Below are 13,757 nucleotides of genomic sequence, written 5' to 3'. Positions count from 1 at the left end.
CAGATTAATTTCATGAATTACTGAGAATAAATGTGCATTCCCCTACTTTTTGAACAAATACTGGAGAATGCTGGTAATTGCATTAAAATGACTGACAACATTCATGGGTATAGCTCTTGAGTTTTGAACTGTTCACAGAATTTGGCATTGATTCCTAATAGCTACAGGTTGCCATAGAAAATCCCACAGAGATATAATTTGGAAGACCGAGAGTGACAGGAGTCTTAAGTCTTATTGTTTTGCTCTGGTGGCTAAATTGGCAACGTGGAGGGAGAAATTTCCGTTCTCATCAAGCCCTGGAAGAGCAAGGGTTGCATTTGCTTTAAATTCCAAAGATTGTTTTTCCACGATCGTGCAGTTCAGGGCCTGGGAACAGATATAATCAGAATCATGCTGATTTAGTCAAAGGAGCGAAAACTCATGATTAAGTACTAGATACTTGGTGCAAAAATAAAACGAACTCGGATGTGGCTTGCATTATAGGACATTCCCACAGGAGTCCCTGGTTAAGTAGTGACTAATTTTGATTCTTCATTATTTTCAGAGAATGGATATGGTAGTTTCAATAACCCATGATCTCAAAGCACTTTGTAAACAGTTATCCTTTAGTTTTAAATAATTTTAGTATACAATTATACAAAATGGATACTGCAGTTTTTAACAGCGTAGCATGCTACACAAAAGAACTCTTGCATGTTTTATCAATTTGAAGCTGTAGGGAACGTTTCAGGAAATATGTTTCTCTCTTGAGCTGAGGTGAACTTTCAGTAGGAATACTTCTTTTGTTCCATAAATGGGCCTGGAAGTAATTTCTGTCCAAGCAAAATACATCCTTCCTGAAGTGGGCAATATGCCCAACCGGCTTTGCCAAACACTTGCTCTCTGCATCACTCCAGAAGTACTCCAGAAGTAGTTCACAAAATGGTCCAAGAGACAGATATGGCAACACTGTGTTCATACAAGACATTTTTACATGTGTGCATGAGTAGTGGATAACTTGCAAGCAGTAGCCCACTTCTGAAAACAGAATCCAAGCCACAGCTTTGTGTTGAAGCCTCTTTTCTGCTCCCTTCTTCAGGCCCCTCTCTCTCCCTTTCCAGGCCTTTGAGTCTGTGTATCTGAATATCTGTGTACCTTTTTCTCCAGAACTCCGAATCTTGCTGCTGTGTGGAAGTGACTTGCTGGAATCCTTCTGCATTCCAGGCCTATGGAATGAAGCTGACGTGAGTTGTTACTGGAACATGGGTGAAGCTGTGCTCTGTTGTTATTGTGGGGTTTTCTCCCCGCTGCCTGCCTCCTGAGCATTCACTCGCTCCATTTTCACACATACCAGTGGCCATTCATTCATCATAATGTTCTCACCAAGGATTCTTGCTTTTAGTTTCTTAGGCGGTGGGAAATCACAGACCATCTGTTTGCTTCTACCTTTCACTCCAGTGTGCATGGCATCTCCACAGCTAGCTCCAACAAAGGCAGAGGGGCTGAATGCGGGGGGGGGGGTATGAATGCAAGGGGGGGTACTCCTCTTGGACAGCTTGTCTTGCAAACCAGGGTACCGCTTCAAATCTCACTGGAGTTGTGCAGATGCACAGCAAGGTCATGAATCTCATTAAATGGCAAGCACACAGCACCTGCTGCCTCATAGCACGGAAGCCATCTTTACTCAGATTTATTGTTCATTCTGAACTATCTCCAAGCATGGCACAGAGTAAGATGGAGGGGGGGGGGCATGTGATGTCCCAGTCCCAAGAAGGTTGCAGTCTAAGTATAATCAGTTTTGCTTTATGGACCATTCTTGAGGACTCTTCTCTCTTCATCTTGGAGTTCTTTCCGTGCCTCTTTCACAGTGTGAGACTAGGTGGTTCTGCCACTCAGCAAGGCTGTTGATCACAAGAGTGTACATGTGGGTGGTTTTGAAAGGCTCCATCCCAAACTGCTGCATTGAAAAAGAGATGTTCACATAATTTTAGCCCTAAATTTAGCGTATGGGCCAAGAGAGCCTTACAGACCCTAATATGGCTAGAAATGTTTCCGTGACACTGCAAGAAATAAGGATTATTTAAAAACTGAAGTCAGCCTGTTGCTGCGAGCTTAATAATAGCCACAGCAGAACCCTTGTGCTTCACAGGGAGGGCTAGACTCAACCCCTGCCAGTCTGAAAGGAGCCCGGAATACCTCTGAGAGCCACATTCAGGGCCCTCCAGCCTGGTGCCTTATCATGAGGGTATTCTGCCACATGTTCCTGGCACAATATTGGTGGATTTATTCTGTTTTAGTTTGTTCTGCAATGCTTCCCCAGTGCTTCCACATTATTACTATCTGAAGGGGCCGCCCTGCAACAAAGGCAGAGCAGAAATAAACCAGAATGTATGTGGTATTATAAAGTTACAGGATTTCAACAATACGTTACAAGCTATGCACTAATTAAAATGTTTTTTTGGGGGGGGCTATTGGGTTGTTGTTTTATTTTTATTAGGTATTTTGTGGTTTTATATCTTGATTTTATTCTGTGAACCGCCCTGAGACCCTCGGGTATAGGGTGGTATATAAATTCTTTAATAATAATAATAATAATAATAATAATAATAATAATAATAATAATATAATATTGCAATAATCAAGCTGTGTGAGAGCCCCAAAACTTTTGCAGGCACAAAAGTGGGGTCTCCTTTGACCACCCAAATAGCATCATGAGCATCAATACACAATAAAAAGGGAGAGTGGAGGAGTGCTCAGTTGCACAGGCCAGCCCAACACATCTAGCTAGGACAGCAAATGCTGTCATTCCCTACCCCCACCCCTCAGTCAAAATGCATAATACCCAAAGTTGTCAAGTTGTTAGGGGCATCAGTCATGAAATCTGTAAGCCCCTCTCACTGGCAATAGCAATGCTGTTGGCATCCGTTTGTGCGCCTCCAGCGGTGAAGTCCACCTGCTGCATTAGCGGCACCCAAGTGACCTGCAAGCTTGGGCAATGTGTGCGGTGGTCCTGGGCCGCCCAAATGACAAGACCACACTCTCGGCCTTGCTGATGTGGGCCAAAGGAAAGCGGAGCAAAACGTTTGGCACCAGTTTGGCTGACAGGAGTTGCCAGAAGGAGGCGCACAAGCCTGTCAACCCCACCTGCCCCTCACTTCCCTCTGCAGCACTGCAGAAACCACCTTCTTGACTGTTGGACCCCCACTTGCTTAATCTGCCACAGCCTGTCTTCACATGCCGGGGAAGTTGCTAACACACTGAGGGTTTGAGATGGGTTTGAGACCCATCCTCTACCCTCAGCTGTGTCCACAGTTGCATGCTGACAGCTTCTAGGAGCCACACAGGTGAGAGCTGAGTGCAGGGTGAACAAACAACCCCAGAAGGAGCACGATGTGTCCCCCCCCCAGATACTACCCCTCCCCCAACACCCCAAACAATTTTGACACCTAAAATCAGATGCTGCTTGGAAGGACAAATAATAAGAACAAGAGAGGATCTGTGAAAAGTCACAGGAGACCATAGTTAGTGTGCCAACCTCAAAGCTGGAGAGAGAGAGAAATCCCTATTTCCTTTTAAGTTATTTTGCCTTTCATTACACTTCTTTTGATAAGCAAAGAGCAAGGCTGCTTCCCAAGGTTGGGGGGGGTAGTAGAGGACATTGGACCCAGAGGATGGATGCATTCCAGGCTAAGTCCAGTCCCTTCCCATCGTGATTCCCTTCACTGCCCCAGTGAGATAACAGCCTGGAGTTGCTTGAGGGCATTGAGCAGGCAGGCTCCCGGCAACTGGAGGGGGGAGGGGCTGTCCCCTGCGCATTTCTTTTTTACGAGGGAATGGGGGTTTTCATCATTGGCAACCCCCCTTTTCCTTTCCAATCCTGACTGAGCCCCCAATTTTGCCCCTTCCCTTTGCATGCAAACGCCTTACGAGATGGAGAGACAGAGAGATGCTTTTTGTCTTCTTAGGTTTCCCTCTCCCTTTCGCACATGTATTCACAGCCTGCTATGCTAGGAAGTCGGAGGCTTGTATTCGTGGAGGACAGAGGTTTCCCAGGATTGGAAGACAAAGAGAGCAAGGATAAAAACCCTGAGGCAAAGCAGGCCTGGTTTCTCTTAGAGGAGTGTCTGAAGACAGGAAGCAAGATTAAAGCTCCGGCATAAGCCTGTTAGAGTGATAAGGAGAAAGAGTCCCTCTTTTTGAGAAAAACTCAGTTTCCTTAAGGAAATTCTGCTCACTTGCCTTGCTGCTGTACTTTTTGGAAACAGATTACAGACCAGGGTTACCTCTAGCATTAATGTGCCAATCAAAGCCATTCCTTCCTCTTTCCGCCTTTCCTGATCCAGCAGAACCTGAATAAATAAAGCAGAACCTGAATTTGGGCTGCACCCACTCAGTGCTTTTTTTCTAAAAAAAAATGTTTAGGAGTACTTTCATTTTCCTACTCATATTGAAATACTGCCCCTCAATGAGGCCACACTTAGATTCACAAAATGTTTAGGGGTGTGCGTCCCCCTGCGTCCCCCCAGAAAAAAAGCACTGCACCCACTGTACATACTGCCCGTCACCCATGGGTGCCTGTAATTTCACACATGCTCAGCATGCTGTAACTGTGTCTGTTGCTGAGTAATGTACCACCAGTGCTTTCTCTTCTGAGTGCTGCCTTTGGTATATAAAAGCCAGGATTTTTCACACTGACGTCTCACACGCCCCTGGCAAGGTGGAGGTTATGCTGATTAATTTCATTTATGAATCACTTCCTATGAAGCATCCCAAAGTGATTTCAAAATACAATAAAAACACATTTAAAACAGTTGCATATATAAAAGCAATTTCAAATCCAGTACAGATACTGACTGGAATAAAAACAACAACAACAAATTAGAAGGCTTGTTGAAAGAGGGAAGTCTTCCACAAGTGCTGAAAATGCAATAGAGATGGTGCTTGTCTCTAGTTGCAAATCAGGAACTCAAGAGATTATTCAAGTTTTCAGGAATATAAACATGATTCCCCACACCCACCCCACACTCACTCCACAGTTGTAATGCATGTTCCTTTTGCTTCACAACAGATGGAGGTGATAGTTGGGGACTTTGGCATTGTTGTTGTGCCACGAGATGGAACTGACACAGACCGGATCATGAACCACTCCTCAATACTCCGGAAGTACAAAGTAAGTCCTTTTGTAAATATGCATTGATAAATCAATGTTTTTCAAGGAGTTCATAATACCTCTCCTGGAGTATTCATTTTTTACTTGTCTTCATTGACTGAAGCCTGCTTGCCTTTCTGTCTCATCTGGGACATCTCTTGAGTCAGACTACTGATTAAGCGTATGAGCTCCCTTCAGCTATGCCAATTCCTGGAAGCACCTCTACTTTTAACAATCAAGTGTGAGAATTGCCTGTCCTGAGTTAGCCCAGCAAGAAGAACTAAAGTGAATCTGCTAAGGATACCGTTTAACTTTTGTCTCCTGCCTCAGCGCAATTTGCTTCTTAATTAAAATTGTCTTTATTTAAAATAATTTCTACTGTGAGGATGCCAAAATGGAAAACGTCTTGCCTTCGTGCTCACTTCAGACAGAGATGAACATTTTAGGGCAGAGCATCACCTGATCATCTTGTGGGAAAGGGCTCCTGTCAATGTTCTTTCTATGGTTCCTCCACAGAACAATATCCTGGTTGTGAAAGATGATGTGAACCACCCCATGGCCATTGTCAGTTCAACTAAGAGCAGGTGCGTCAAGTAAGGGACTGTGGGTGGGGGAAGGGCAAAAATGTTGGTCAGACTGTTGGGAGCCTTTTGGTTTCTGCCAACAAATATTTCTTCAGGTGTTTGATTGCAGAGCCAACAATGTTTACTAGCAGTTCAGAAAATGGTGGCAAAGGATTGGTTTTCCCTCTTCCTCACCTCCTCCATTCCTCAACAGGGACTGCAGTCTTTGATGTAAAGTACCCCGTTGACCATGAATGTTCCTGAGCAGTCCATTCCTCCTCTTTCTCGGCTGCTATGTCAGTTGCTAACATGACAATCCATATTACACAGAGAGAGAGAGGTCAGTGTGAAGGTTTACCAGGGTTATGTAGTTAAGGTAATCAGAAAATAGAATCTAGACCACATGAGATAAAGATATAACTCAATTATATTAATTATAAGGGCAATACAAATAATCCAAGACTACCACACAATTCAAAACAAATGCCTGCAAGACTTCAAAGGTAAAAAAGGTAAAGGACCAATGGTTAAGTCCAGTCAAAGGCGACTATGGGGTTGCAGCGCTCGTCTCGCTTTCAGGCGGAGGGAGCCAGCATTTGTCCACAGACAGCATTCCGAGTCATGACTAAACCGCTTCTAGTGCAATTGGACACTGTGACGGAAGCCAGAGCTCATGGAAACGCTGTTTACCTTCCCGCCACAGTGGCACCTATTAATTTACTTGCACTGGTATTCTTTGAACTGCTAGGCTGGCAGGAGCTGGGACAGAGCAATGGGAGCTCACCCCGTAGCGGGAATTCAAACCGCCGACCTTCAGATCAGCAAGTCCAAGAGGCTCAGTGGTTTAGACCACAGCGCCGCAAGACTTCAACTACAACAGGGGACATAATTATCAGTCAACAATGACTTTCGGCACCTGAGCTTTATACTTTCCTTAAAAGGGGATGACCAGTCCTGTAATCTTCAGATGGAAGTGAGTCTTGGACCTTTTCCAGTCAGTCCAAGTCAAAGCTTTCACAGTGGAACACCAGTGGAAAACCATCTTTCCATCTGATGTCCAGGGAGTTCTTCAAAGCAATGGACAGATCTGGAGCTAATTGTGCTGGATTGTTGTCTCTCACATTAGTGACCTCGTGGTACCCTTGCATTATTTCTTTAGCTATATGCTATATGCTATAGAATGTATTTGTAAGCATCTGGGTGAAAAGAGTAAAGATATGGAACAAAGTAACAATCTTTAACTTATTTCTTTTACACACTTCACCATACAACTTGAATACTCCCTATCCCACATTGTATTCTTGAACTTTATGTCATGTATATAGGACTTCATTTTAAGATTTCACCCAGATAATGACAACTCTCTCTTAGTTTAGCTCAAATTCTGACTTGCTGACATGTGATCAAGACATGACCTGCATGTCCCATATTTTGTTAGCTGCAATGATGTATGAAGCTTCACACAGATTCAGAGCAAATCATGACAGACCAGTTTGACCAGGCTTACATGACCCTGAGATTGTGATTCTTTAACCTGAGATTTTTTAACCTTCTTCACTTTGCTCTTCTTACAATCCTATCCTCACCCCCTCTCTAGCTTGCTGCAAACCCACAGGAGCTCTGTTTGCTCCAGCAGGCAGAGCTGGAGAGTAGGTGACACTATCCAGGTAGGAGAGGCTGTGGAGCCATGAAGAGAAAAGTCACGCTCTTCAGTTTGCAACCTTAACTGCCCTAGAATATGCAGCCAAACTAATTAGCAGATTACAGAATTGAAAGTTCTGTTGAGAAATCCAGCATGGTAATTTTTGCAGACTTCTACAGCCCTTTCAATGGCACGGGCAAATGAAATAATTTGTCAGAACTCTAGTGGTAGAATATTATCTGACTTTTCCATGTTTATTTCCATGAGTGTCAAAGAAATCTTAGCAGACCGTTTTGTAAACTGTTCTGAGACTTAAGATTGCATAGTGTTGGGCTGCGTGTTCGAATGCAGTTTAACCTTGGAACTGCTGCTTGTATAGACCAGCTCTTATTTGTGTAAAGAAAGGAAAATGGGCCTTGAAAACTCCCCTTTCCTTTTCTGTTCAGTGGAAGACATCTGTCTGGGGTTAGTTCAAGAGACGTCTTGGATATCATAAGCAGGGTGGCTGAGATAAGGGGACAGATCTGCTTTCTCTCCTATCTACCACTCCTCCAGTCCCATTCCCCACGTTAATGGTCCCACTGGCAAAGTCTACAAGCCCCCAGCCTCAGGAACTATGCTCCATCCAACCAAATAGGCAGGTTAGCCTGTGCAGCTGTCCATCTTCTCAACTGACCGCCTCCCTCTGCTTCTGTTTCTCCCACAGACTGGCTCTTCAGCATGGGGACGGTCATGTGGTGGATTACTTGTGTCAGCCAGTCATTGATTACATCCTCAAGAGTCAGCTGTACCTGAATGCCTCTGGCTAAAGCTGCCTCGGAGTTGCACCATGGCAGCCCTATTACTCCACTCTCCTACGGTTCTTCATCACAATTCTCTCTTTCTCACTCTCTCCTTTCTTTCTCATTGCCTCTTGTGTGCATCTGCCTGTTTCACTCTGATGTCCCACCACCACTACCAAATGCCGGGAAGCGCTGCATTCAACAACCAGCCGAGTGCGCACTCCATCCAGTAATCTTCCCCCTTCTAGTTAGGAGAGAAAATGGAAGAGAGGATCAGATGCCACGTGCCTCAGGGGGACAGCTTTGGGGTCTACCTTCCCAGCATGCTTTATTAGGGGATGGAACATTGCATACCTTTCTAGCACACCTTGGAAGCCAGGAAGGTATTTTCATAATACATCAGCTAAATAAATTTCAGTGGGCCTTTTTATTTTTAATGCAGGGTTTTTTTTCCATTCCCTCTATTTTTGGCTTTCTAAAAAATTGCTGTGATCCATTCAAATTAGAATGTGGTTGGCAGAAGGAGATTCTGACCCACTTGGTACAAAGCCCAGACTTTTTAGGTCAAGCATGGAAGATTTAGCTAGAAAAAGAAAAGAAACTGCCCAAATTCTGGATTGTGTTATCTGAAGGAGGGGAATCGCTGGGGAAAGGATGAAAGAATGGCAGGGAGGCAGAATTTCCCTTTGTAAATAGATGCTTGTTTCTAAGGGCAGGGAATTTAAATGGGTTTCCTGTTGTGCTTTAATCCCTTTTTTAAAAGGAGCACTCCCTAGAGTAGCGTAGCGGCACAGAGCACACCTGCCTGCTGCAAGTAAGTAACCCACCTTGCTTGCTCATGGAATGCCTTCAATCATTTGTCCCAGATTGGCTGAGTCCTCTTGGTTTAAAGTGTTTAATTTTCTGCAGAAGCTCATTTGGCTTTTCATCACTTGTGGTGTCCACCGCACCCTTGCTAGTGTGATTAGTTCAGGCTCGTTCATTCGCAGCTGTTTCCCTCTGTCAACATGCCTGCCTCTTTCAGCCTTGGGGGGGGGGGCAACTGCAGGAAGAGGCATTCTCCCCCTCGCTCAGGCAATGCCCTCCCCTAAACCTGAAGGAAATACCAGCAGCTGCGCTCGATTTAGTTCTCAAAACAGGTAGCCAGTTGTGATTGTGTTATAGCTAGTGAGAGGAATCAGTGAATGTCTGTCAGAGAGGAAGAAATGCAATATGGTTCTTCAGAAATAATGTGTCACAACAAAACCATGAGTTGCACTTCCTCACTTGGCCCCACTAAACAGAGTTAGAGGATAGAGAAATGTGTCAAATGCCTGAGGGGTTGTGTGTATTTGCTTGATCTGGGGAAGTATTCACACATGTGATCCTCCCTCAGCGACTCTAGAGTGGTATAGCCTCAAGAAGGCTGTTCCATGTGAGATTTCTACAAGCATAGATCAGCTATTCTTGGCTGGAGTGAAAGCAATGCATACTTCATTCTGAGCTCTTGCCTGGCTACATGTTTCTCACTGGACTTATAGGTGACCATCTGCACTGAATACAGGGAGTGTCCCTGGAAAAATCAGTATTTAGAATCTCTGGCTGCTTCCACGTTGGTGTCCTTGAGTGCTAATGCAAACTACAACCAGAATTGTAATTGTCTTTCCACGCTACTGGGGATATTTCACTTTTCTTTTGTTTGTTCTGCTGTGTGACATAGCTGCTCTGGATGAAGAAGAAGGTCCAAATAACCTGTGCAGTTATTTGAGAGGGGGGAAATCCAGTTGTTGTTGTTTTAAACAAAGAGTCATTTATTTAGTACTAAGCACTTACTCATTTGAGTGTGATTGTCCATTATTACTAACAAAATGTCAAATAACCAAGTATTTAATGTTTCCTTTGTATTGAAAGTGTTGAATCGGGGGAAAACTCCTTGTGGTGATGAGTGGAAAGGTTTCTGTCTTCTTTTCCTTTAGTAATTTATTGTTATAGTACTAAAACATTTTTTTTAATTTAAGCAGTATTTTGCTACTATTTTAATATTATATATCCAGAAAAGCATTTTAGTGCTATTTTAAATATTGATGAAAAATACTGTCTGATTTATAAAGTGGTGCCCACCACAAAGATTATCATGAATGATAAACTTGCTTGCTCAATATGTCACTGCTCGCATCAAAACCACATATCTTTTTTTACAAAGAGGATAAGAATAGTGCTAAGGGCATCCATGTATGTGAGGCTTGCACAACCCTTTTCAAGAAGATAAAACTTTCTGCTATTAGAAAAAAAGATGAAGGAAACACTGAGAAAACAAAGAAGGGTTATAAATGGAAGATGTCATGTGGACTCGTAAAATGTGAGTGAATGGGGCATGGGGATTCCACCCTAAATACCTCCCTCATTTTCTGTTGCACGTTCTTAGGCAGCTGCTACCCCTAAAAGCGTTTGGCAGCCAGAGAGGAAGGTGGCAGACAGGCATGAGATTTGTGTCGCAACCTGGCATTATAGGACCACACCCCAAAGCATTCACTACCCCTTAGACACTCACTGCTGTCACAGGCAGATGTACAGAAGAGACCGTCTCTTTGATGAGAATTTTTCTACTCACAGAAGGCTTAGAAATCCTACATGACTCTAGATAAGTAGCTATTGCTGTCCTGTTCCGCGTTACCAACTACTATTTCCAAAGCACTCTCTCTTTCACATGCCTCCATTTTAAGAGCAGCCACAACCTCTTGCTGGAACCCACGATACATCTCAATGCTAAGCTGCAGAGTGCAAAGCCAAGAACGTATCTGACAGTCTGTATTTGTCTCTGTGTGTGAGAGAGTGAAAGGCAGAAATTGTGGCCTTCCAGAAAGTTTTGAAGGACACTTTTGTGGGGAGGATTAAAAAAATGAGGTTAGCAAAGAAAATAGAGGGATGAATTCTCCATACTCTGGAACAAAAGATGGGTTATTCAGGCCACTTTCCAGTTTCATCCAGTTTAGGACAGCATGCCTTAGGAACATAGCATTGTGGTTCAGATGATGTATATAATGTCTTATTTGTCTTATCTTGGCCTTCATGTGCTCAGTTATGCTTATGGTTAGGGGGGAGGGGGAGAGAGAGCAGGGCGTAGCATAAATCTGGATGATGCTGATGGGATTGGTTTGGAAAGAGTTGGCAAAAGTGTCAGGCTTTGACCCACACATCAAAGGAGTGGGTTTTCATTGCAGGGGGGGGAGGGGGGGGAGAGGGAGGGAAGGTGACTGTTTTACATTACTTGCAATTTTAAACCGTAAAATTCGCTTTGTTTAAAAAAAAAGTTTTAAAAGGAAAAAAAAAAGATTTGAATATGCTAGAGTTAGGTCATTGTTGCTAAAATGGTCATGGCCAAAAACAAAACAAAATGTTTAAAAGGATGTAATAAAAAGAAAATTACACTAATGAAATTTGTGTTGACCTTCACTACTGTTTCTGTTTACTAGGTAAATTTCTGTGGTTTGCAGCATAGCAACTAGTTAATGGGACTTTAGAGAATAGTTTGCTGGAAACAAGCACAGTTTAACAACCTTATTTTATTTTCACTTAGCAATTATATTAAAATAGAATTCTGCCGTTCCCTTCTTCATTTGTTGTAGCAAAGGTTGATAGATGGCTGGTTATATGTTGTTAAAGTACCATGCTGACACGGTCTGCTGCTGCCTCTCCCGGGGACAAACAGGCTTATTCGCAGCACAGAATCCCATGTAAAAGGTCTGGTGAACAGGGAAAGGCAGATTAGTCCTAATCCAGAGAAGTATCCAGTAAGATTTCCATGTGCACCTGGGTTTTTATTGTACTTTTATTTCTGTAGCACAAGAACTCTCCCATGTAGCATCAGGAGCTGATTTCAAACTCTGGTAGGAGAGCAATTGCTAGAGCAGGGCCTTTGTGTGTAAAACACAAGAAGAGAAGCTTCGACCTCTTCTGGACTGAAAGTGAATCATGGTTGTCTGGCAACTACAAGGTACTGTCTTTCATCTGTTTTGTGGACTGAGCAAAGAAGCTGGCCCGGCTGATGCCAGGACTATTCACTAGGTTGCAGTGGTAGAATGGTTGAGGGATGATCACAGAATCAAGGCATTGACCAGGATCCCTCAGTCGCTGGGGCATGCTGCAACTACCTTTATCCAAAGTTAAAGTCGATTTCGCCACCACTAAAATGTTCACACTGTACGGAGGGGGGGGGGCGGGAGGCGGGGGGAGAGAAGTTTCCAGAATGAGAAACACAATTAAGGAAATAAGCAGCCTTCTCAAACCATGGGGATTCATTATTTATTTTGCCCTTTTCACCCAACCACAACAGAATACTTGATATTTAGCACCATTATACACGTGTATGAAGTACTGTTTGAAGCAAGGGCATAGTTCATGTTTCTTTTTCCAACTACAGCCTTGAACGATAACTTAAAACAGAGTTATAAAATGGAAACCAACAAAATTATCCAGAGTGATTTTGTCTGTCTCCCACAAGAAAGTCTGTCCCTCCTTTCACTGAGATGGTGATTCAAAACAAGAAGCTTAGGCTGCCATCCTGGACCCAGTTACCTGGGGGTAAGTTCTATTGCATTCAGTGGGACTTTCTTATGAGTATATATAGGCTTGCACTGCTAGGCAATTTTACTAAGCTATAACCTAAGGCCAGGTAGGTGGTTCTCACTATATAGCCACATGAGGTTAACAAAACACTCTTGAGCTTGTTGTACATAATCTACTAGAGACACCCCCATTTTCATTGTAAAAAAAGGGAGGAGAAATGAAGCAAGAACATATTAAATCACCATTGCTGCCACAGGCTTCTACAAGCCTATATTTATTTTCTACAAGTAACTCTCAGGGCTTCCCCTGCCCCCCCCCCACACTCTGAGGGACTTTGGGAACTGTAGTTTGATTAGAGTATTGAGAATATGTTGTTTGATATCACTGATTTCCCAGAATTCCTGTGGTGAGGCAATGCTACTGAACCAGTTTTAGGCCTATGCAAGCTTTCAGTGGCCCAAACTTATCCCATCCTTGAGGTTAAGAAACATTATATGCTAAGAAAGATTTTCAGAAGGAAAAGCAGCCTGCGAGATTCTAAGTGGGAGAGTGAGAGTTAAGAGTAATTCATGGTAATAAAAAGGTTTTAATGTAGCATAAGTTAATTTAGCTGGGTTTAACTTCCATCTTATTACATTAGATCAGGCTGGGAGAAAGGAAGGCTAGGATGGTGGACACGTAGTCAGCTGCTGGCTCCGAGCTTTGAACCGCGGCCACACACTAACCCAGGGCACATACCTTCTCTTAATATATTCAGCAATAATCATGTCTCTCGGCACACCGGCTTCTTTAAATTCAGCTGCTTTGTCGTGCAGCCTGCTGGTGTCCCTCTTGCTTCCCAGGAGTGGGACAACTAAGATAAACTTTATGTCTCCGTGCTTGATGCACCAAAGTGGAACAGCTGCAACATAAACCAGAATGATGCGCCTGCTCTTCCAGCCTGATGAACGGAACTTAAAAAAGATCTATTCAGCAGTCACATGTGGCTTTTTGAGTCCTGAGAGGCTTGGATCTTTTGAAGCACTCAAAACCGTTTGCCTAACTCTGATGCTTTGTGTATCCAAGATCTTGCAGAGTACATGGAAGTCTTCTGTCCC

At 43.5% G+C, this 13,757-nt stretch overlaps 2 protein-coding genes across 7 annotated transcripts in view; one reads left to right on the top strand and one right to left on the bottom strand.

Moving 5' to 3' along the window:
- NMNAT2 (nicotinamide nucleotide adenylyltransferase 2) overlaps positions 1–8,716 on the top strand; it is a 76,767-nt gene extending 68,051 nt beyond the window's left edge. For all 6 annotated transcript variants that reach the window (XM_081867351.1, XM_081867354.1, XM_081867356.1 and 3 more), the window contains 4 exons: positions 1,147–1,223; positions 5,048–5,149; positions 5,645–5,712; positions 8,040–8,716. In XM_081867351.1, coding sequence (XP_081723477.1) covers positions 1,147–1,223; positions 5,048–5,149; positions 5,645–5,712; positions 8,040–8,142 — 350 coding nt within the window. In that variant the 3' untranslated portion in view covers positions 8,143–8,716. The remainder of the gene's footprint in view (positions 1–1,146; positions 1,224–5,047; positions 5,150–5,644; positions 5,713–8,039) is intronic.
- A 3,666-nt stretch (positions 8,717–12,382) lies between these two features.
- The window catches only part of LAMC2 (laminin subunit gamma 2), a 42,018-nt gene continuing 40,643 nt past the window's right edge, over positions 12,383–13,757 (bottom strand). The window contains exon 24 of the mRNA XM_081867300.1: positions 12,383–13,750. The gene's annotated coding sequence lies outside the window, so the exon portion shown is untranslated. The remainder of the gene's footprint in view (positions 13,751–13,757) is intronic.

The sequence above is a fragment of the Podarcis erhardii genome, assembly GCF_964252035.2.
Source record: "Podarcis erhardii genome assembly, chromosome: 6".
Classification (NCBI taxonomy): Eukaryota; Metazoa; Chordata; class Lepidosauria; order Squamata; family Lacertidae; genus Podarcis; species Podarcis erhardii.
Note: the sequence above shows the minus strand (reverse complement) of the source record. Positions and strands in the feature narration are given on the sequence as shown.